Genomic DNA, 24,822 nt, shown 5'->3' on the forward strand with positions numbered 1-24,822 from the left:
TTAAATAGTGATGGTGAATGTCAGAGGTCATTCAGCTTTGTATTTACAGAGGTCACAAATCACTGGCTAAATAGTGTCTGCTAGGAATGCTAGAGAACTTAACACTTGAACAGAAAGAAAACAAAAATCAAAATAATAACAACAAAAGTCTTCTGGGATATCTGTAAATATCTAGATTTGGAAGTCAGGAAAACTAAATTTGATGAGGATAGATTAAAGGATCAGGTATATAAATTTAAGTTACGTGAATATATTTTCATAGGTCTTTCTGAATATCAATCAAACCCAAATTTGAGGAATGCCAAACATTTCTTTGCAAATGGCTAGTGACCCACTGCTTTAGACAACACTTCACTACTCCACCTGTTTCCCTATCAGTAGAGGGTGGGATTGGGAAGATTCTTGGAAACTTCTAGCTCTGATACTCAACAACTCCCAAATAGAATGTATGTTTATTTATAGATTATAAATGCATTGTTTTAATAACATGATGTATGTTATAAAGTACACATAAATATAGAAAGTAAAAAGGATATTAATACATTTCAAAGATATGAATAGTCCACCCCTAAAGCATCACATTGCACATCCTACTCTTCCTATCACTGCTCTAACCAGCCCCTCCCCCCCCCCAGATGCTGAGCTTCCTACAATATTTGTTGAGGCCATACCCACTGCCTTCTTTGGGAACCTCCTTCTAAGGACCATACCTAACTTCCACACAATCATACATTCACCATCTGTCTCTTATGTTTGGAATTTAATTTGGTTTTTCCCTAGTTTAGTGGATTGAATTTGAATATAGACTTTTGGAGATCCAGAAATTGTAAGCCTTCCTACACCAGGTGGGTGAGGAAACTGTTCAGTACATGGGTAAAATGGCCTACTGATGAGCTAAATATTTTGACAAAATGAGAAGACTTTAGAAATTAATGTGCCATTAACGTTGCCTTTATTTCATGCCCATCTTATGTGTAGTTGGAGTTCCAAATGAAGTTGAACTCAGTTCAAATCCAGAAAACAGAAAGTATGAATCAAGACTACCTTAGCCAAGTAATTCCACTTCCGGAATCTATCTTAAGGAAATAATGAGAGATGAGGTCAAAGATTCATGTGCAAGGATGTTCATTTTGAAATTATACGAAGAACACTGAAATAAACACCCAACAATAGTAGAAATCAATCATTTAAAAAAATTAAGTAGTGGAATATTATGTGTAGCTATTAAAAATTATGTTCTCAAGAATGCTTAATAAAATCATATTATGAACATTTAAAATTTTTTTTACATTTTTTATTGATTCATAATCATTTTACAGTGTTGTGTCAAATTCCAGTGTTCAGCACAATTTTTCAGTCATTCATGAACATTTAAATTTTATTGTCTGAATTGAAACATGTAAAGTCCTTATTTTCTTAAATAATATGTGTGTGTATATATATATATAAGTGAATATATACATATATATGGTTAACTGCCACAAAATATTAACAGTGGTTATATTTGGGTAATATAACTAGGGTATTTTAATTTTTTCCTCATAATTTTCTGTATTTTTCCAATTTTCTGCAATAGTATATATCAATTTTAAAATCAGGAAAATACTTAAAATGTTTAAGAAAATCCTATACACTTAGAGTGCTATATATTTTTTGTGTTTACAATTCACTGAGCCTGAAAAAGAGATAAGTTTTACTCATATAAACACTAGTCCTTTCTGAGTGCAGAAGCCATCAGTTTAGATAAGCAAACCACTATATTGAGGATCTATGTGGAGTTAACTTGCTACTTAAATCCATGATTGGGCTCAGGGAAGAACTTCCAAGGTCAAGTAAAAAAACCCAAAAAACTGTGCTTACCAAATGAAACCACCAGATGACACTGTTGCTTCACAGAAGGACAGAAATACCTAGCATAAATCTGTTTTTCATTAAGAATGGACACATGCTTCCACTCTTAGATAATAATAAACACTTCTCAGAGGCATAACAAGTATTTCGATAATTTTATGCTCATATCCCAAAATGCCAATTGGAAGAGAGATGAAAGTGTAGTTCCTATCGATTCCTCCTTATGGGATTGAGAAAAGAGGTCATAAAAGCTGACTTTGTTTTGAAATAGCCTACTAATGGTAGAGTTTTAATGCTATCTGTGTAGCACCGTTTCTGTGAGAAAGTGCATTCCTCATTCCAACTCTGAATGGCAGGGATGCAAGTCTCCACCCTGGCTCTGCTGTTTTCAACTGTGAGGTTTTGGTAGTTAATTAACTTCTGCATCTATAAAACACTAATGCCAACCTCATACAGTTGTTTTAAAGATTGAATAACATCATAAATAGGGTTAGACAACTTACTACCTCTCCCTGCAGGGGTAAGAGGCTCCCAGCTTCCTTCACTGCTGAGACCACATCTAAATAAAACACGGACTCTCTGCCTCCAAGGTGCTAGACTTGGTGTCTCAGGACAAGAGTCTTTCCCTAATTCAGGGTCTGTCATCTAATGAGAAGTAGACCTGACAAGCCACTTTATCCAATAGACCCTCAGGTTTCTTAGCTTTGAAATAAGTGGTTGAGCCAAATGGCTCTTAGGTCCCCTCCAGCCAAGAATCCTGTGGTTCTATAAAACTTGTGGCACAGAAGGTAACATTCTACTTTCACAAAAATACTTTTCTGATGTGACATTTTGCAGGTATTAAAGTTGGGGGACAAGGGGTGGAGGCACACATGGGTGCGATCATCAGATCATTTATTGAGCTCCTTCCATGTACTGAACATGGTGCTAGACTCTGGGGATATAAAAATGAAGATGATACTGTCTCTTCCTTTAAGGAGTTTTCAGTCAAGTGGAGAAACAGATATAGATGAAAATTACAGTGCAGCAGGGTAAGGGTATGGGCTGAGGCATATCTAAGGAGCTGCAGCCACACATGATGAGGTAAACACTCGATCTGCAACATGCTGTTGATCACTCAGTTTCACAGGATTCAGAATAACTCTGAGGGATTTTTTCTGATTTGCCTAGAGCTGTTTTCAGCACGAGGAACTTTCTGGGTCATCTTTCTGTGGTCATACCAACTTTTGCCTCAGAGAGACCTAAGCAAGGTATTTTCTGAAGCACATACTCTTGGGTTTTATAACCGGTATGAAAATGAGAACAGCCTGTAGCATGGCAGACAGAAGACAGATGATTGCTTTAGGCTAGACCAGAAGAGATTCTCCTGCCATTGAGCACAGATGTTCACGTTCAGTTTCAGTCCCATTATCTTTCTAAATTTCCTCTCCTCCTTAGTGTTTTTCACTGACCCTTTTCTCTACAAATGCTATGCTCAGCTTTTCCAAATCTTTCTCAACTGGGTCAGCAGCTCTGAACCTCTACTGCCCCTGTGCTCTTGCCAATATGCCTTTATTGACCTGAGACTCCCAAACCAGGGCATTAGGGGGCTGGAGAAGAAAAGGAAGAGCAAATACCAACCTCTGCCACCTGGCAATTTCAAAGGCTACCAAATCCCCATCTGCTTACCAGACTCTCCGTAGTAAGCTCCGGCAAATCCTGGATGGTACAGCAAGGGTAATCCAGGACCGAGATGCTGCAAGATGCAGAGATAAGGACAGGCTTTAGGTAAATGGCAATGGCAGGAAACAGCTACATCTGAAAGGGCAGGCATTCTCTCTCTTCAGCAGGCCTCATTCTTGTCCCAAATTGCTTAGTGACTTCAGCTGAAACTGAGGGTTCTGGTGCGAGGCAACACCACACCCAGTTTCCTTTCCTTATAGCCTTGAGAGGAACCAACACAGTTCTTTCACCCTGGCCCCTACCTGGCAGAGGCAAGAGAAAGCAGAGAGACCCTATATAGCCACCTTTCTCCTCCCCCTTTTTTTTTTTAAAGGAATACATAAGCTTGTGTGCATTTGTGTTTGAATTTAAGTGTATGCCAGTGTTTATGCACTAATAAAACTGTGCTCCCAGAGATACTGCTCAAACTTATCCCACTTAATAACCACATGTGGATGTGAGGATGAAAAGAAGACCTCTCTTGTGTCTCTTACCAGATGTCCTGAAAGCCAGGAACTCTGGGGAATGATCACAGAAGCCACTGCTAGAGGAAGCTTGAGACAGGAGACAGCTTCCTGCAGCAGGGCCAATCTAGTAGCTCAAAAATGGTAATAACATTTGCTCCCAAAACCGACAGTGGGGAACTGCCAGGGAGCTGGAGTCTCTGTGGTGAGCCCAGGGAAGCAGGCATGAGTCAGTAGGGGAAATAAGGCACTGCATGATGACAGGGACACAGTCACTCAAAATGACAGCTCTCTTTTTTTCCTCTTCTCCCTTCTTCGTTGGTACAATGCAGAATTTTAGACTCACTAATTTTTAATGCTCCTTCTGGTTCCAACATTCCATGAGGGTTTAAACACCAATCCATCTGATCTAGAGCAGCTGGAAATGGATAAAGGCTGTTGGCAAAGTAGAGGCTGTAAAGAGGTATAGGATTCCTTGGACCTGTCTCTACACTTCAAAAGTCAAACCTTCTATCCAAGCAAAAGGCAACAATTTATTGGGCTAGAAACTCTGACTTTTGTCCAAGGAATCCACATAGATAACCTAAGTGGACCAGGGTAAGAGAGGAGAGGGCTGTGGATCTACCTACAGTGTTGCTCATCATCCTGCTTCACACTACTGGGCTCTCCCAGGGTTGCCAGATGCATACTGTTTCATTAGGATAAACCTCCTTGGCTGCCTTATCCACTTACCTACCCACCTCCCACTGACAAAGCCCCATGGCAAAGTAGGTAGTGGCAACCAGGAAATGAGGGCGAGAAATTAAAGATGGATTTGTTCCAATCTCAGTGTATGAAATTCTAGCCTGAGGGGCTAGATAAAATAAAGTTACAAGTTTCTAGCCTGACTAGATTGTAAGAGCTGTGAGGAAACTGTGCAAAAATGAGCTGTGGGTCCTCGAGTTCTTGGGATCATGCAACAGTAAAGCTTATGGGCGATGCACAAGGGGACCTCTGTACCCAGGTCAACCTCAGCTAGAGGTGTAGTCTGGCACTACTGCTCCCAGTTCCAAGTTGAACATGATGTACACCTACTGGGTTGTCTGTGCCCTGCTTCTAGGCCCATGGTGCAGGGGGTCATTTAGGTCCTGAGCCCTGCTCCCCCCCAGCCACAGTTGATTGATCCAAGGGCGGACATCTAACCCCGGGAATGTGGGACAAGGACTGAGAGCCAGTTCAGTGTCTGAAGTGGCACTGGAATGTGTTTAGCTCACGTGGGCGTATTTCACCAAGTGGCTCAGTGTGAGGGAAAACCGGAGTGGAGGTACAAAGGCTTTGTGGCTCAGTGGAGGGCTTCCTGGGCTTGCTACACTACAGACCACACCTGAGGCCCAGAGCTACATCTCTGTCATAAGTTCCTCAAGACGACATACCGCCCATTTTCTCCTAGTGAATTCCCATCCTGTGTGAGCCAGGTCGAGCTGGTTTTGGTTACTTATACGAAGAGGGTTGACTGATACACACAGGTACCTTCATGAAGCTGTGGCCCTTATCCAGCCCAGCTTTCACTTTCATTTTCCCTGGTAACCCAACTAGCATGTCTTAAGTGACATTTTTAAGGGGGCTGGTACACAAGTTTCTCTGTAATTAGGAAAAAACAAACACTCCAATGCTTCTTCCAAACAGGAAAGGTAAAGCTCTCTCATATATGTTTACCTTAACTAATGCTTACAAAAGCTCTTTGATATAGTCAGAGTAGGTATCAGTCTCATTTTAAAGATGAAAATACTATGGCTCAGAGAAACAAAGTATCTTACACTTGAGATTACACAGCCAGCACCTGGCAGATCCAGGTCAGGAATTCACACCTTGTGACTTCAGGGTCCCTGAGTGTGTGTCTTAAACCACATATAAGTAGGCTGTCTCTCCAGGGTGGAGTTTCAGGCAGTACTGACAGACATCTCCTTGTTCCTCTCCAGTCACCTCAAGTGTCAGGTCAGCCTTATTCTACTTTAGGCTTTGCCTCTGGTAAAGCACTTCTGGTAAACTCCACTGATTAACATGCTTCTAGTTTTTGTGAAAGTAGCAAACTGAGGAGCAAGGATCCTCCCTACTCCTCCCTGTTAACCTCCCAAGTGCCCACTTGGCTGGAACAATCCACAGCAACTGTGATCAGAAAGCAATCTGTGTTTTGATCCTGCCTCTGCTGCTTACTTAAGGGGGTCTCGCTAGCATGTTATCCTTAAGCAAGTCAGTTAACCTCTCTGAATTTGTTTCTGAATTGGTGAAATGGGAATAAAACTTGATGTGTTATCTCATAGCACTGCTGAGGAGATTAAATGAAATAATGGACATGAAAATACTGTATTTTTTTAAACTACAAATTGATCTATCTAAGTAAAGGTCTATTATTTACCTTCAGTTACAAATTCTGTGTAACACTACAGTTTACAAAGTAGTGTAACTGATCCAACTTATGACATACTAAAATCAGGGCTGGCCAGACAAGTAGGCTGCTTCATAGAAAACATTTTCTGGATCCTTCTGCCACAGGGCTGAAATTTCATCGTTGCAGTTTCATTTCTTTGAGTCATAGCATTTTCAGTTTTCAAAATTATTAAACTATTAAACTATTAAAACACAAATATCCTTGTGAAGAGGCCAAATCATACACCCCATCAGCTAACACTTAAAGAAAATTAAATCTGACAGTGACAGTTCTAAGATAGAAGGGACCTGGGACACCAGGAGAACTGAAAGGCAGCTCACAGACAATGCAATTTCTCACCAGCCCAAAATAGCCCTTTGAAATAAACCTGTCCAGAGCCCCTACCTGTTTTTGGCAGTGATGTAGGACAAGATATTTTGATTGAAGAACTTCAGGATCAATGGAATACAGTTGGCAAATACCAAATGTTGTGATACATATTCAAACTGAATTAAAAAGATAAGCAGAAAGGGAGCTTATTTGAGGGAGAATAGAAGGTCTGTATGGAAAAAAAAGGTGGGGGAAGCAAGTACAATTCTAATACCCATTCCTAAGAATACCCACTGTCTACTTGTGTTATCAGGCTTCCTGTCTGGGAAGTGGGGAGAGCCATCTTCAGCTAGCCCATCCTACGTAGAAAGGGACAATCTGCAGTGTATGTTCACTGCAAGCACCTGACCAAAAGCACAAAACATAAACAAGCCAGAAAGAAAATCCACTCTAGATAAATAGAAAGAATTGCTGTGAGATTTGTTCCTAAGCTCTACAGGAAAGGAAGGCTCCCTGAGGGAGCTGTCTTCCATACCAAAGCTCTGGTTCACAGTATTTCAACTGCGATTGATCTAGCAGGAACAGGTGCAGCCTGGTCCCAGCAAGCGCTGGCATCACTCAGTCAGGATGGATACGGCACACAGTAACCAAATGAACCACTGGAATGTGGGCTCCAGTGCGAGTCTGGTTCACTGTATTAGCCTCCATACTTACAATATCAGTATTTCAATGAACGAATCAACAAGAGTCCTTCAGTCAACATATACTGCACTGAGAATAAGTTCAAGATCTCTTTGATGGGCTAAACACCAGAACACAGGACTCCATTTTGCTCTCTTGAATTGGGTTGGGGTTTACATCCCGGAAGACCTATTGGGGCAGTGTCATGGAGTTGTGTCACCTGAATTTTGCCCATGATATACACTAAGGAGCATCTTACTGTTTCCAGATCCAAAACCTAGACTGCTGGGACAGTGCAGAAACTGGGTTGAAAAAGCAGAGAAGTGTAGTGTTTTAAATCCCTTAGCCATTCCTGATCACCAAGAAGTGGCCCCGGCAGCAGGCTCAGCTGCCCTCAGCCCTAGGTGTGTGGTTGGACGTAAGGAGTCAGCTTGTGTTGCCCATTTTTCTCTTCTGCTCAAATATTTTTTCCCTGGCAGCTGACCCTGGATATTTTCCAAGGCTTCAGATGAAGGAGCCAATACATACCTACTATCAAGTGATGGAAAACTTTTTTCAGTTTGAGACATGTCTGTAGCCTTGTCAGGATTCACTGACACATTCTGGCAAGGCCCATTAAGCCACCCACCTGTCTGGCTGTTGATCCACATACTGCCCACTAAGAGAAGCAGACAGGAACACACATCCACAGTTCTCTGTTCTTTCCACTAGGCACACTCTCTCTCACTCACCCATCCTTACTCTTCCCAGCCCTGCTGCTGCTCAGCAAACACTGGCAGAAGAAGGGTGAGCATTCAGAGTACCCTAACACACGCTAAGATGTGTCTGAATGTACTAAAGCGGAGAAATATCCTGGTTGTACAGTCGAACCTGCCATGGACACAGACCCTGCAGGGGCTTTCCTGCTGAGGACCTGCTCTTCTACCAACAAGCTTGGTTCTCACTTCTTAGGAGGAAAATGGGGCAGAGCCTCTGTGCAGGAATGAGAAGACTCCCTCCCCTCTTCACGTCTCACCACAGAGAACATCCATTCACTGCCCCATGTTCTTCTGTATCTTCGCAATACCTGTAGCCAAGTTCATACTCTTAGCATGGCAAACAGGCCTTCAGGGAGAAGCAGGTTCTTATCCTTTCTTAGCCCCAGTGGATAAAAGAAGGCTCACTTCATAGAGTTGAGAGAATTAAATGAGATCCCTCATGAGCTTAACAGAGCGCCGGGCACATTGTAAGTACTCAGTAACTGTGTGCTATCAGACGTATTATGATACATCTGCTGCTCCCTGTTGGCCTCTCCAGCTTCATGTATCACCAGACCTCCCCACCTCCCTCCACCCCAGGCAGAACTAGGGCTACATTTAATCAGTTTCCAAAGGTACTTTGCTCTCTCCCCTCCGGATTTTCACAAATTAGCTTTTCTGCTTGAAATGCTTCCTGTCCTTCCTGACAACTCCTGTATCCTGGATAACATCTGTTTCTTTAGGACTCAGGTTGGAAGTCACCTCTTCTCCACCTCAGGTTGGATTAATTGTTTCCATAGCAGCCAGTGCTTACCTGTATCACAGTACTTATCACTCATAACTGGCTATTTATATATCTGTATCCTTTACAAAACTTCAAAGCCCTTAAGAGCCAGAACTCTAATACAGAATTACATCTCAAATGTTAGAAAAGTGCCTCACATACAGAAAAGCATGCTCAACATACCCACTCCTCTTTTTTTGGTGACATGCTTGAATCCTGTCTTCCACTGCTTCAAAGCTGGCTGGGCATATTACCAAGAAGCTAGTGATTCCTACCCTTGGATAATGTTAAAAAAACACAGACAACTGCAGCTTCCTAGGACAATTCCCCACATCCCACCCAAGCTTGTGCAACAGGTATCTGGATTCCCTGAGACAAAGGAAAGGCTGGAAGATGCTCAGCTGGACTACAAATGCCCTTGTGTTCCTCCCTTGGGAGACAGGACCTGGAGGACACCTGAGGCCTGTGGAGAAGCCTCCTTGCTGCTCACCTGGTAGATATGGTTCAGTTTGAAGTGTTTGAGGAGTAGCAGGAGCAGGGCAGAGATACTCTTCACAATGATCTCCTTGTGCCTGTTCACATCAATGCCCAACTTCATGCTCTGGAGAACAGTGATGCTACAATGGGGAGAGGAAGAGTCAGTGCACAGGGTGGCCTTAGAGAGAGGCCTACAAGGACCCGGGAATTTGGGTCAGACACAATATACACAACAGAGCCAGAACGTGAGAAACCTGAACTGCGCTAGGGAAACCTCCAGAGTTCCACTTACAAGCCTGTCTGGAGAAAAGCTCCTCTAATCTCTTTGTTTCTCTCCTTTGGCAAGCTCATCCCTTGGCAATGTCCACCCACATACCTGTGCAGCCAGTCACTGGCACTGATGTTACCTTCCAGACTCTCATTTCTGAGCTAAAAAGAGCACAGCAGAGAGCACTGCAGTGGAAAGGGGCTGTTGGTGGCAGAGAGATCTCTTGGAGACCACCCCTGTAAGTGTTAATAAGGTGGAGTGGAGACTAGAGAGACCCTGCAGACAAGACAGCTAATGTTCAGCAGCTGCCCCCGTTGAAGCACTCACGGCATCTCCTCAGGCAGGACATCTGCCAGGATATTGATAGAGTCCGTCTTAGCCTTGGAGGTGGGGGCTGCAGCCAGCAGAATCTTAAGCAGCGCAATCTGGGAAGTAGAAAATGAGGAAATCCATCCCTGTCCATCCCATTCAGCAAGGTTATTTTTCCACAACTCAGCAGCCCTAGGAGAAGTGTTTTAAAGCCTTCCTGTAAGTTCTTCCCTCAGTGACCAAATCTCCTCAGCCTCCAGAAAGGCAAACAGATGCCCAGTCCTGACAGGCCCACCCATGAGGCTTAGGAGCCAGAAGGGAGCTTATGGGCTGTTTGGCTTCAAGACTGCTCTTTCCAAAGAGGATGGAAGGAGCAGAGTGAGAGGGGTAATGCCTGGAAATGAGGTGGGAAGTTTAAGCAAGGTCTTGCTCCCTGACCCTTTTCCTTCCTTTACTTCAGAACATCAGCATTCTCACCGTAGCAGCCGGAGGCTACCTAGGACATGAGACCACGGCAGACCTCAGAAGAAGGCACCGACTTAGGCGGAGGGCCCCCAGTGCATCCTGCACGGATCCCACCTCCCTGTCCCCTCCTCCCAAGGAAGGACTTGGGAGTACAGCCAAGTCCTCCTTCCTGGGGGAGGAAACTTGAAGAAAGCTCGGCATTCTAATGTGTTGGAGAATGCCTTGCCTGAGGGGTGAAGGCTCAGGAAACAAGGTCAAAAGACAGGTGGTTCAGCTTAAAATGGCTCTCAGCTATCTGTTCTGCGCAGCCAGAAGGGCAGCTCTGGCCCAGCCATCTCCTTACCATGTACTGGGGGAGGCTATACAGCATGCCCTGGTAGAGGATTTCACACGGTGTCTCTGGTACCACCTCTTCCCCCTATGGCAAGAAACATACAGTTTGCCCAGGCCATTTTCCAGTTGACCAAGACCTGGAGGGTGGCATGAAAAGAGCACTGAGCTGGGAGTCAGGTCTAGGTTTCTACCTTAGCTGTGTTAATGAGTCATTGTATGACCTTGGGTAAGTTACTTTCCCTCTCTGAGACCTAGTTTCCTCTTCATAGGATCAGTGAGCTGGACTGGATCACCTTTAAGGGCTCTTTTAGCCCTGAGAATCTATGATTTTTGTTTTCCCATTATCTGGACTCAATCCAGAATTCTTTCTATGTCACTTGCAAGGTCAGGAGTCAGAAATCTCACTGAGAAGTTGGCTCAGACCGTTGTTTTGCTGGACATATATGGGCTTAACTCAGGTCACAGGTATGCCTGGGACTAGAGTAGATACCCCACACAGAAGCACTTCCTATGGTGTCAATCTGAAGCCATCTGAGAGCTATGGGATGCTATGAAGCCAGAAATGAGAGGTAGATGACTCAGTAGAGGGGGTTAATAAAGGAGTTGTGTAGCCTATGGCCTGGAAAGGCAGGAAGGAGTATTAGCAGGGAAGATTTTAGGTAGAAACTATTTTCTTTCCTTCTCCGTTACCCTCTACAACATCCCTTCCTCTTTTCTGACCAGCCCCCTAACACACAACTCTTTGTCCTTTTGATGATCTCATCTAAGCCTCTTTGAGAGTAGGGAGACATGAGCCTCCAGTGCTCAAGAGGCCACTCAGGCCATTGTCATCTTTGGCCAGTGCAGCCCTTCCTCCCCCCAGGTTCCTCCATTACAGGGCAAGGGTCACTGTCATAAGACCCCGAGGCAGGAAGGAGTAACCAGGCCACTTCTATCCCACACAACTGAGCTGCTGCTTAAATGGACACAAGTCTTAACAACCCGGGAAATTCTGCATATTTGCCTTCTTGCTCTCTAGAAGGCCTATTGCATACCTTCTCCCCTCTCTTTAAACCCCTGCCCCACGGCCCCTCAACAGTTGCGGACCCTGACTCTCACTTCATGGACAAAACAGAAGCAATCAGACAGGCACAGCTTCATCTCAACACTAAGTCTACCGGAGAGCCTTTCCCTTCCTTCTGGACATGAAGGGTAAACTGCCTGTGCTCCTATCAAAGGCCAGCCCTCCACTGGTGCTCGAGATCTCACACCCTTTTGCTTCGTTGAATGTATCAGTTCTGTAATTTTCTCCTTTTTTTCTGGATCATCCCTTTTAGGACATAAACACACTCCAGTATCTCCTAGCTATAAGACTTTCCCTTGACCCCACATCCCCCTTTAGCTACCATCCCTTTTCTACCTTCCTCTTTACAATAAAACTTCTACATGGTTTGTCTATGTTGATTAAGTCTCCCTCCTTTCTTTACATTCCTTTTTCCATACACTCCAACTAGGCTTCACCCCCATCATTTCACTTGAGGTTACTCTTAACAAGGTCCCCACTTAACACCATGTTGCCAGAGCCATGGTCTTATCATGCTCCATTCATCAGCAACATGTGACACAGCTGATCATCCTTTTCTTCTTGAAAGACTTTTTCTTAGCTTTTACAGTATCACAACCTCCTGGATTTCCTCTCACCTCACTGAGTATTTTTCTTATTCTTCTTTTCTGGCTCCTTTCCTGACTCTTCACACCCTCAACATACTGGTGTGCCCCAGGGCTTTGACCTGGGTTTGAACCTCTTTTCTAACTTTACTCCCTCCTCAGGTTATCTCAGCCAGTTCTGTGGCTTTTTACATTGTCAATGAGCCAACAGCTCCCAAATTTAATTCTCTAAGCCAGTCCTCTCTCTAGAACTCTGGACCCATATATCTAATGGCTTGATTATTCCGATGGATGTCTAATGGATGTGGTGTCTAAATGGTGTCTAAATATGACCAAAATAGAACCCTTAATAAAACAGACCTCTCTACCTTGACAAATGGTACTTATTCTTGATTGCCCTTTTGTCTCTCTATCCACATCCAATTGAACTGCAACTCTTGTCAGCTACACCTCCAAAATATAACCCAAATTCATCCATTTTTCCCTTTCTCTGCAATCACTACCCCAGTCCAGGACACCATCATCTCTCACTTTGACTATTTTAAGAGCTTCTTAACCTTCCTGCTTCTACTCTTTTCCTGGTCTACCCTTTACAAAGCAGCCAGTGTTTTTTAAACAGGTAAATCAGATCATGTCACACCTCTGTTTAAAAATCTCCAAAGGCTTTCCTTTGCACTGAATCAACTTCAAGTTCCCTATCTTTGCTTACATATCCTGCATAAAGCGGCCCCAGACCACTTTTGACTCCACCTGAGGGTTAACTGTCACCTTCTTGGTGGTCTACACACCCTATCTGCACAATCTAAAGTAGTCTACTACATGATGTGTCATCCTGTTTAAATTTCCTTAACCATATCCACCATTCTCTGAAAGTCTTGTTTCCTTAATTATTTATTACTGTTTTTCTCCAACTTTAATGTATCATGAAAGTAGAGGCCTTGCTTTGCCTAGTATACAGCAGGAGTCCAACAGCATGCACACACGTTCCATGACAGCACTGCAGATAAATCTCCTCCCGTGCAGGATTCCCTTGACTCACCAAAGACATGGGGCACTTCTCCAGCTCTTCCTCATTCTTGATCTGAACATCTGCGATGGAGATGTACTTGTGCTGGGGAAGGTAAGACACCAACAAGAGGCTAAGGGCCTCAATCACATGTGTACCAGCCTATTTCTTAACTTACTCAATGATAAGGAAACGTCCTGTTTATGTGTCTTTTATCCCAAATAGACCAATTACTCTCTGAAGGCAGGAATCTTATTTATCTTTGAATCATGAATACCAGCAAAGTGCTTCATATATAGTATTTGTTTATTCCATGTTTCCATATTTGTTGAAAGGCAGCAAATAGCCTAGAATTTACCTTCAACCAAAGTGCAAGGGGAAGGCAAGAAGAGGACCTTGACCCTGGACCGCTGCACTGAGAGTTTCGCCACATGTATATGTATGTGTGTGCATGTGTGTACAGAGTGATGAGATGAGGTGGGCTAGGGTTCAAGGTCTGTGCAAGGAATGACTACCCTTATTCGTGCTCACACACGGATATTGAACTGATGCTACTCAATCCTGGGCCTGGGGAAGTTAGTGAGCCTCTAAAAAGAGAGCAGTGAGAGGAAAGAAAGCAAGAAGGGGGAGAGAGAAGAGTGGGAGGAGGGAAAAGGACTGAGAGGAAGAAAGGAGAACTTTTCATCCATCCGAATGTAGGGCACTGAATAAGTAGGGAGAAACCTGATTTTTAATCTTTTTGGCCAAAATGCCTGCAGGGGAAATACAGAATAACACGCTCAGAATGTGCCTGGTGGAAGGGCTCTACCCAGGACCCAGGACCCTAGTAATCCAACTTGCCTTGATGACTCCCTATCCCTGAAGACTGAGAGCCCACCCTGGTCACCTGCTTGAGGGTCTTCACACTCTCATGGATGGGCCTGGGTAATCCAACCAAGGTATCTGTGTCCCTGTGAAATGCAAGACACACCAAATCATAAGGGTCAAAAGTATACAGAACTACCGAAACCCCCTGGAGTCACAGGGACCATACAGTCAACACCTGGTACCCTGGCTCCTTCTCCACAAGCCTCTGGGTTCCCCATCATTACTTCAGGGCACAAAAAGAGAAGTAGAGAAGTGTTCCTGAAAATTAGGATTTCTGCATCATCTTACGGGGACTCACTTTGTCTGGAAGTAGATCCCTACTCAAAAGGGCATGTCGCCCAGCAACATTTTTGACAGTAAAACAGCAGTAACAATGGCTTCTCAGGTTTTATAATGGTCAGTGAGAGGAGTCACAAGAGTGGGGAAACAGGGAAGGACTGGATCTGTTCTGACCACATCAATTCTTCACAGAATTCTGGCCAATTAGAGAAAGGCTTGTAGGTACCGTGTTGTAACACTCTGACGAGAAAACTGATGCTCAGGGGGGAAATGACTTGTTCAAGGTCCTACACCTGGCTGAGAACACGGAAGTTCTAGGAAACTGAAAGGAAAAAATTCCATGGCAAAGCAGTCACTGGAAGTTGCCCAGGCTCTGGGTTGTATCATCATGACCAGGCAACATCTCATTCCAAGCCACCCACTCCTCTGACCCCCTAAGAATCTCTCTATAGCCAGTTCTGACCATCCACTTACTGCCCCAGAGTGAATCCGATGAACTTGTTCCTGCTCATCTCCAAGAAGTGCTCAATGTCCTTCTGTCTGAAGACGGTGGAGAGACAAATCCCAGAGAAGGGAAGAAAAGCAAACCTTAAGAGAGAGAACCTTACTGGGCTCCCACCCCTCTGCTTGGAGAACTGAAATGGCAGGGGAAGGCAGCAGCCAACAGAGGGAACTTGAAACCCAGGAGTTCTGACTCCGAGCCCAGCTTACTGAGCCTTGAATGCACAGACCACTCCACCCTGGGCCTCCAGTGACTGAAACCCCAAAGCTCAGGATCCCTAGTGTTATCAAACCTACCTGACCTTCGGGGCCCAGGGTAGGCCCTTGGGAAAGGCCACCCGCTCAGCAGAGAGGGATGCCTGTGAGGGTGGAGGTGGCACCAGAGGGTCCTGCTCTAGCAAGTCTAACTCTCCATCCAAGGTTCGTTCTCCATCACCAGCAGACTCCTCTTCTTCCTCTGTGGCTGGTTCCTCAGTCTTAAAAAGGTCTCTTTCGTTGTAGATGTCCAAGCTGTCCTGCTTAGTAAGGAGTTGCTGGGGTGGGGGGTGAGGACAGGAGGAGACAGGGAAGGTGTGCAGAGATCTCACCCTAGGCATCCTTGTCTGAGACCACCCTCTACCCACAGGCTGCTAGACTCAGGGAACATGGAGCAAGAACCAACCTTTAGTGAGAACATTACTGTCCCACCAGGCCCAATTCCAGGACAAACAGCTCTCATGTAACCATCCCAATGGCTGGGAAACAGAGCATAGATAATCCCCAAGTCATAGTTACTTAGCTTTCAGAAAGCACTGATGCCTTTTTTTTTTTTTTGCCAGCACTTTCCTTCCTAATTATGCTCTACTTAGGTGAACATTCAATTAGTTTGCCTTCTGTGAGCATACACCAGCTGGCTGACTGAGGAAGAAGAGGACAGAAGCTTGCTGCTAGGCAGAGGGAAATGAGTTTGGAATTTTAAATCTTGTCACAGAAAGAAAAAAAGATCGGACAGAAATAGGCCAAAAAGTTAACAGTGACTGCCTCTGTTTGTTAAGACTGTGGGTGACTTTTTTTTCCTCCCTTCTTCACATTTTTATATTTGTTCTAAATTTTCTACAATGAGTAAGCATTACTTTATAAAACAAAAAATAAAGGTTAAAAATAATCACATTGCAGATAATGTAGACTAGACTACTGAGTGTGACTGTCTGCCCCCGTCACCTGCAGTTGGTGAACTTGGGTAGAGCAGGCAGGTGAGTTCTCGGGAGCAAGATCAGGTCTCAGGGCAACCTGCCATCCTGAACTTTCCAGGGATGCAGACTATTATCTAGGACCCTAAGCAGTCAGCCTCTGGTACCAAGGTCAGACAAAAGCATGGCTGGCTCAGGGTCAATCTTGCTGACAAGAAAATGATAAAGTGCCTCACCCAGGTACCTATGCCCAGGATTCTACCCTAACTGTTGTTCAGGATGCTAGGGAGGCACTGAGGTCTAAGCCAACGATCTTGTAGCAAGACATGGATCTATAATGTGGTATCACAATGTTACATCTTGTCAGCCTAGAAGCCAGTCAAGGCTGGGACATAGAGGCCAAAGTATAGCCTTCAAGGTTTCAGGTCGGTCACAGGGCCAATCAGGGTCAGGACAGCTGGGTCGTTTACTGTTCTCTCTTACCACATCCAGAGCTGCTTAGAATCTTGATTTTTGGCTAGCTAGCGTCACAACACTACTGTCTGCTTTAGCCCATACCCTTCGAGAACCACGGCGACCTCGCAGTTTAGAAGGTGGGGGTGCCAGTTGAGATTCCCCCAGGTCGAGAGTGTAGGAGGGCGGGGAGGCAGCACGCATGCTCTTCACCACCTGGATACTGTCCTCAGCCAGTGGAGGCAGGCCCAATTCTGCCCGCTTCTGTACTTTGAGAGCCTGAAGATGCTCAAAGCCACCGAGGGTAAACTGAGGGGTAAACAGGAAAGGGGCAGAGAAGAGAGGAAGGGAGGGAAGTCAGAGAGAGCGAGGTCAGGGAAACATGGATGCAGAGGAAGAGCCACAGCCTCCACTCCCCTCAGAACCCCCTCCTTAATTAGGAAGTAATAAAACAGGAAGAGGCAAAAAATGTGGTTACTATTCCCAGTCTCCGAGGTGGTTACTATCCCTCAGAGTTCAGGGGTCAGGATAAAGCATTATTTACTGACCCAGGGCTAGAAATATCACCAGAAATTAGGAAAGGGAGTACTGGGGGCCTCCGCTGAAAAAGCAGGAAACTGTACCCCCTTTTAAGGAGCACATCCAGATGTTATAAACCCCCAGAGTCACTCATTTTCCTCTGTAGTCAACAGGCAGTGCCCCCTGAGGCCTGCCCTGGGGGGTATGTTGTTCAACTAGTCTTGTGGGGTGGGAGCCAGAGATGAAGGATCCGGCTGAATAATTAGTAACAAAACTGCAACCATATACTTAAGAACACTTCATTTTTTAAAAAGCAAATCCTCTCTTTATCGGGATGGAGAATAGGCACTAATCTCCACATTTTACAGCTAGAGAAACCGAGGCACAGAGACTGGCCCAAGGTTCCTCAGTATCAGCAGAGACCAGATCTCTCAACTCTCAGCCAGTCTTCTTTCCACAAAGCATCAGCTGTATCAGGGGAAGGTGCAATGACACTTCGACCCAGAGTGGCATCTCCCGTCAGTCCGACAGAAAGAGGTAACCTGCTCTGACACAGAACACTGATTCCTCTAGAACAGCCTTAAACTGGCCCTCCCCTGGCTGACAGCTGCCCTATTCTTCTGCCTAGCTCCAGCCTCCTGGAATCAGACTAGAAGAAACGGAGGTGGCAGAGGGCACTGCTGATCTGATGAGATGGGAGAGGGGAGAATCAGCCACTCACCATGACTACCTTCCAGAGCAGAAGCAGGACCTTCTTTATGGGGAAGTGCGGAGCCAGGCCACTGCAGAACTTGGTAACCATAGAGAAAAGCAGAAGGGCAAAAGGCTCCTCATTATGCGTGGAGAAGCCTGGGGGTGTGGAGAGAGGCAAGTGAGAAAGGGAGGATGAGGTAGCTGAAACTCGGTCCCGGTAACCCTGTCTGGACACAGTGAGGAAGGCACTCACCTCTCCCAAAGAATTTGAGTAGTTGGTCCTTAGAAGGAGGCTTAGAGTGCCCCCAGGGTGAAGCCCCTCAAGGCCAGGAAGGGAGATCATGGAGGTATAATGGCGCAGTTCCTGAAGCTTTAGAGGTGGATGCCAAACTAGAAGTTATGCTAATAAAGATGTTGCTTTCTGGCTGAAGGACTCAATGCACTTTGTAGATCACAACTCACTTTCCCACATCAATGAATGTATTTTCAAACATCCTACAGGCCTTTATATCTTATCCTTGGCTGATGACAACATTAACTTACATTTTCAAGGTAAGTCAACTCATTTTTGCATGTGGGATTTGTGATAGAATGGGAGACAGATGACTATTCTCATTTAAAACGAAGAAGACCAAGGCATAGAGAAGACATATGACTGGTCCTAGCTCATAGACACAGGGGCAATCAAGCCAGGCCCTCATGCCTGCCACAAAGTGTCTCTGTCCTAAAAGAAGGTATGCTAATTCTAAAAAAAAAAATGAAAAAGAAGAAAACAAACTAGGCAGACGCTGTGCTTCCCCTCTGCCATAGGCACCTCAGCTGCCGCTTCTTACTCAATTCGGTGCGGAAGGTCTCCCGGGCTGTCCTCCACCCGCAGGAGTCGGTCTCTCGCTCCAGGCGAATATTTTCCACCATTAGGTACATGACACTCAGCAGCACCCTGGGGTTATAGAGGGATCACAAGAAGTTCCCAAGGCAGTTCCCAGCCTATAGTCTGAGACCTCAGAGATGGTCTCAATGGGAGCCGAACCCAGTGGAATTAGCAACTTCTAGTGGTCTGGGTGCATCTGAAATTTGGGCAAAGGTAACCCATTGCTAATCACCCCTTGTTCCAATCCCATGGCCAGCCCCACTCACCGGAGCTCTGTGCTATCAGCAATGGAGATGGCTGGTTTCCGAAGAGCACTGCTACAGGCCTGGCTGTTGCTGCCATGGGGACAATAGACAAAATGGGAACTCATAGGCCTCTTTATTCCCTGCATCTCCACTTATCATACACATAAACATGAGTACCGGCTACCCCCTGGCTATGTGGCTATAAAGAAATTGGTGTAAGGGAAGGGAGTCCACAGAATTCTTCTGCCACCTCAGCAAACCCGTATCTGTGGTGAAGACAGGCAAGGGCAGGGTCTGGGATATGCACTCCTCTTGTAACCCCCACGTGTCTAGTAGTGTGCTGAATACAGAAAAGATGCTAAGCAACACTTGGTGAATAATAAACAGAATTCACTCCATCTGAAACTCCTGGCTGATAGGCATGAGATAAAACGAAGGATCACTATAGTGGTAGCAGCAGACAAGGCCACCTCTAGAGCTATAACCCAGGAGGGAAAGAATCAGACACAGCAACAGGAATTGGTCCCATCCCTCTTGGGTCATGTTCTTAGGCAGAACAGTCTCCTTCACAGATTCCAGAGTTAGGCTGAGCTGAGAAGGTGTTTGGATAAAAAAGAAATCCACCCAGCATAGGCCCTGAAACCCAGGATTGAAACTGTAAGTGGGGCAGAAGCTGCAGATGAGCCCAACCTCAGAGAGGAGGATAGAATGTCAGAGAGCACAGCTGGATGGAGGGGAACTGTCAGCGAGCTTTGGACTGAGGTGTGACTAGACCCAGCTTCTTCTACAAAGGTCTCTCTAGTGAGGCAACCAGCATAGGACATGAGGCATTCTTCAAAGAAGGGGGTTGGCAGCCCTCCCTTAAGGCTTCTCACTCGATTTCCATGTGGAGTAGCTCCAGGAAGGCCGAGAAGGTCCCCATCTGATAGAGCAGGAAGCAGTTGTACCTGGACCAGTGTAGCACATCGACCTCTGAATCACATTCCCCAAAAGTGCCTAAAGGACAAGACAGCGCCATAGGGGTTGAGGGGGATGGGGTTATCCCAGTTCTTTCCACCCTGCCCCATGATCTTAAGACTATCTTCCAACACCATGCCCAACAATTAGGCTGACAAAGGTAGGGTGAGGGCCCCCCCTCAGAACTTTCTGGAATGAGGCAGGGGAGAGGAAAAGCAGTCCCCAGAGCTAGGTCCAATGTGCTCATCACTGGCCTGTCTTAAGTTTGAGTTCCCTGAGAAGCACATCCAGAGATAAAGATTCAAGTGCAAGTAGTTTATTTGGGAGTTGATCCCAGCAACCATTAGTAAAAAGTGGGGAAGTGACATAAGGAAGAGAAGGCAGCCAAGGGCTCAGTCCCAGTGGGGAGAAGCTCTGGAAAACAGTACAAAACACACAATTCAGAACCATCCCACCCAAGAAGGGTGAGGTAGTCAGGCTCTTCATCCACTAACTCCTGGCAGTCACTGATGAGTGCGGATGGACTAGGGGAGCACATTAATTCCCTAGCACTTCTTGGCTTCCCTATGTGGGCTGCACAGAAAGTCCGCAGGCAAAAAGGTACTGGCAGGTGGAAGCTGGCCAGACAACTAGTCCCAAGAGATACGGTCAGGCACTTCCTTGTTTGCTATGGTCTTCCCTTCACCAGATGTCCACTCTTTCCTCTCCATTTATGATTTTCTTTTATAGGTTTTTAGCTCCCAGCTAGATCGTTCTGCCAATAGTCCTCTTATTTATGATCTCAGGCTTTACTTTTACTACTCCAGCTAGGTTATATCATTTCTCTTTCCAACACCTGGCTAATAGGTCTCTTCTGGGAAGCTTTCCCCAATTAATCTCATTGAGTTCTGATCATCTCCAAATTACTCACAGCATCCATTCCTGCTGCTAGGTTGGCTTGAATCTTCCAAATGCCAGTGAGAAACAATGCCAAGGGTCCATGTGTAAATCTATGGCAACTCCCTGCCTCCCCTGAGTGTTAGGGTCAGGCCACAGATGATGAAAGAAGCCTCCATGCTCAGCTGGTGGGACATTGTCAGCTCTGGTCACACTGAGAACCCAGGAAAAGGCAAAAAAAGAACCCTAGAGGAAATCCTAGCATGTCTGGAAAAATAAAGGCTGATTCCAAGGGATCCAGAACAGTACCTACCGCTATCTCCTCATCTTCCTCATAAGCACAAGGTTACTCCTAGCACATGACAAGATCTGTCCTTGAGAGGCAGGGAACTTGCTTTCCCACATTGGCTTGCCTCATCCTAGTTCGGATAACACCATTTCTCTCCCTAGTCTCTGCCCTTCTCAAGTTGGCAAAGGTGGCCACTCACCTTGGGCCAGGTAGAGAACAGCCCGGGCCACCTTCAGTCGACGCTCCCTACTGACCACCTCCAGCCGGTCCAGGAGTCCCATCACATAGGCCTTCTGGGCATCCTCCTCCAACTCCAGCCACTCCTTACCCTCCACTGGGGAGAGAAGGTCAACAGATCTAGAGTCAGCTACTGCCTCCCATATAGCATTTCCACCTCTGATCTCAGCCCCCAATAAATTCTTCTCTTCAAAAGCTTTCCTTTTTTAGCTGACAAAAAATAAGGGATGGGAAAAGTAAAAAACCCAAACATTCTGGCCTGAACCCTCTCTGTAGCCTCATCTTCCTCCATAGCCCCTCCATTCCCCACATGCAGCATATACTACCCTCTCTCTCTGTCTTTTCTCAAGGAGTTCCCTGTTTCCCTACATATCTAATTCCTATTCATCATTACAGGTTCAATACAAAATCACCCCTTCCCCATAATGCTCCAGCCAGAAGCTCTGTCCCTTGAGATACTTTTTACTTCTCTCATGACACTTTCCGTTTTTCTCTTGCCTCAGCTAGTTTTGTGAAGCACATGTCTCCCCTCTGCTTTCTGACTATAATCTCTTTTCAGATACTATAAATTCATCTTCACCTCTGCTTCCTGCATCTCTGACACAAAACAAGTACTCACCACATATTTGTTGAGCTGAAAATTGAATTGCCACTGACCAAGTAAGGAAATGGAAGTGGATTTACTTGGTCAGTGGCAATGATCTGAGTGGATCACAGTGCGGGCACATAAAGTCATTACCAGAGCTATTAGGAGTGAGGTAGAGCTGGAGACAGGGGTTGAACAGCAAGGTGAAGGACTAAGCTGGGCACAGGGTTACCAGGCAGCAGGGCACCAGTCCAGCCCAACCTCCCCATTTCTCTGCTTTCTTGACCCTTTTCATCAGGGAAAGGGACCCAGCTCAGGCTTCTCTTCCACTGCATGACCTCTCCACTTGAGATATAAGAAACTCTGTGTCCCATATACAATAAGGGATAGAGAAGTTACACGGTTATAGAGAGGATGAAGAAGGATCACACTTTGTTTTAGGCTCTTTCTAGATCAGGCTGAATATATTACAGAGGGAGAAAGCAGATCTCTATGAATAAGGATCTTGGATCACCTTGGGTCTTGAAATCTTCTTCAAAGCATCGTCTGTTAGTGGTGAATTCCAGGTTTTCAGTGTAGCTATACAATTCTGTGACAGGAAAGATAGGACAGAATCACAAACATTCAGCAGATCCTTATAGAAGGGGCCTGGGGTACAGAGCGTGGCATGAAAGAGCTAAAGCTTCCAACACATTCCTCTGTCCAACTCAATCCAGAGCCAGCTTCCTCCCTTTCAGAGCAGTTAAAAATAGCCACTTGTGTCTCTGGGTGATTAAACCATCAAACCTGTCCTCCTCTTGCCAGCTGGCTGCTACAGCAGAGAAGGCAGCCTTCAACATTCGATGAGGGCCAGGAGGAGGGCTGGAACAGAGAGGGCTTAGAGTCATCACTCCTGTTTCTTAGAGCAGCAATCCTTTCTGCTTGCCAACCCAGACTGGGACTATCCTGTCTCTAGGGAAAAAGGGGGCAACACAACTGAAATTTAGAGGCAAGATCCTTGTGCTATTCAAGGAGCCAGGGTGAGGGCTGGAGAGTATGTTTTAGATGGCTCTTTGGGGTTAGAGCCAGTTCATTCTCTCCCTGCTGAATTTCCTCGAAGGGTACAGAAGTTTAGGTTCCTGCCCACAGCCACCCAGACAGAGGCAGCATCAAACTATGTAGACACAGCTTTAATTGCCAAAGGGCTGCCAGTACCTAGGAAAATCTAACTTCCCTGACAGTAGCCTCTCCATACAAAATGCAGAGAGCTTATGAGAAATAAAAATGCCCTTTCCTGTAAACACACACACACACACACACTATAACACTACACCAGTACCCTCAGCTTTCAGAGGGTGAAGAAGTGATGTCATTAAGTCAATGGGTGATAGAAAAACTTCCTCAAAACTCTGTTCCCTAAGATTCTCGCTGGAAACTTAACTAGGTCACAGACAATTCACAAAGCAAGAGAAATTCACTTATGTTCCAGCCAGCTGTCTAATGGTTGAGAAACAACTTGTCTGGAAGTCAGGACTTTTGAGTCCTGAGTTCAAGAATTCTGGAGTTACCAGAAGCAAATTTCAGCTCTGAGTCTTAATTTCTTGTCATTAGTGGGTAGTGTGGATATATATATATATATATATATATATATATTTAAGTAGAGCACAAACCCAGTCAAAAAAGGGAGCAAGTTTCTAAGGCAGTGAACTTTGTTTTTGTCTTTATTTTATTTTCAAATTTTAGATCTTGAACTTTCATACACTACAGGTAAATAAAGAATACATAAAGACACCATGTTTATCTTCTATCCAGATTAAACAAATGTTGACACGTCATATTTGCTTCACACATCTAAAGTCCCTTCTTCCTCCCCAGTCTATCTTCTTCCCCTCTCTGGAGGTAACTACATGATGAAATTGGTGTGTATGCTTCACGTGCCTATTTTTATACTTTTAGTACTTATGTAGGTGCCAGTAAACAACATATGATATCATTCTGTTTTAAAATTTTTTATCCAAGCAATATCATACTGTATAAATTACTTTTTCTTACAAACATTTGTCTTTCAATAGTTTTTCATGAAAAATAGTGTGATGGACACGTTCATTCACTTAACTGACACTGTTCTCAATCAAGGGTGCGACTAGACATCCTAGAAACATCCTATAGACTCGTGTTTAGGCGGTTTTTTTGATGCATGTATAAATTATTTTGTCGCTGCTTCTTTCCCCCCACATTATATTTTTATTATTTATTGAAATTGAAGCATATTGATATAGATCAATTGTTTTAACGACTATACAGTAGGCTAATATATTGATATACTACAGTTTATCCATTCCCCAACTAAGTTGTTTCCAATTGTTCACAATGGCAGCAATAAACATCTTTGTATGTGTTTTTCTTGTGCCCAAGAGTTTCTTTAAGTGGACAGCTAGAGTCACTGTGCCATAATATGTGTACATCTTCAACTTTGCTAGATATGACCAAACTGCTTTTCAGTTTTATACTCTGTTCCCTTATGCCAAGCAATGTATAAAAAGTACTCATTTTTCTATATCCTCATCAACCTCAGGCTTTTAAATTTTACATCTGATAATTGTTAAATAATATCTTACCATTTAAATTTATTTTTCCCCATTTACTAACATTATTGAATATCTTTTCATATATTTATTAACCATATGGTTTTCTATGACTTCTTAATTTATATTTTTTGACCATTTCTCTATTGTCTCTGTTGGGTTGTTCATCCCTCTCTCTCTCTCTCTCTCTCTCTCTCTGTGTTCCTATTCTGGGTTCTAATCCTTTGTTGGTTATTAAACTTAGCTCTCTATTTCT

At 44.8% G+C, this 24,822-nt stretch overlaps 1 protein-coding gene across 3 annotated transcripts in view; it reads right to left on the minus strand.

The window, feature by feature from the left end:
* Positions 1-24,822, minus strand: part of STRIP2 (striatin interacting protein 2) — a 38,218-nt gene that overhangs the window by 7,414 nt on the left and 5,982 nt on the right. For 2 of the 3 annotated variants that reach the window (XM_031674307.2, XM_072964510.1), the window contains exons 3-18: positions 22,517-22,591; positions 21,379-21,513; positions 19,933-20,053; positions 19,079-19,147; positions 18,775-18,881; positions 17,970-18,097; positions 16,835-17,038; positions 15,405-15,640; positions 15,081-15,146; positions 14,347-14,410; positions 13,494-13,565; positions 10,818-10,892; positions 10,028-10,125; positions 9,446-9,572; positions 6,829-6,929; positions 3,520-3,586 (exon numbers count right to left, since the gene is read on the minus strand). In XM_031674307.2, coding sequence (XP_031530167.2) covers positions 3,520-3,586; positions 6,829-6,929; positions 9,446-9,572; positions 10,028-10,125; positions 10,818-10,892; positions 13,494-13,565; positions 14,347-14,410; positions 15,081-15,146; positions 15,405-15,640; positions 16,835-17,038; positions 17,970-18,097; positions 18,775-18,881; positions 19,079-19,147; positions 19,933-20,053; positions 21,379-21,513; positions 22,517-22,591 — 1,745 coding nt within the window. The remainder of the gene's footprint in view (positions 1-3,519; positions 3,587-6,828; positions 6,930-9,445; positions 9,573-10,027; positions 10,126-10,817; positions 10,893-13,493; positions 13,566-14,346; positions 14,411-15,080; positions 15,147-15,404; positions 15,641-16,834; positions 17,039-17,969; positions 18,098-18,774; positions 18,882-19,078; positions 19,148-19,932; positions 20,054-21,378; positions 21,514-22,516; positions 22,592-24,822) is intronic. The other variant, XM_072964509.1, reaches the window with a different exon arrangement.

The sequence above is a fragment of the Vicugna pacos genome, chromosome 7 (assembly GCF_048564905.1).
Source record: "Vicugna pacos chromosome 7, VicPac4, whole genome shotgun sequence".
Classification (NCBI taxonomy): domain Eukaryota; kingdom Metazoa; phylum Chordata; class Mammalia; order Artiodactyla; family Camelidae; genus Vicugna; species Vicugna pacos.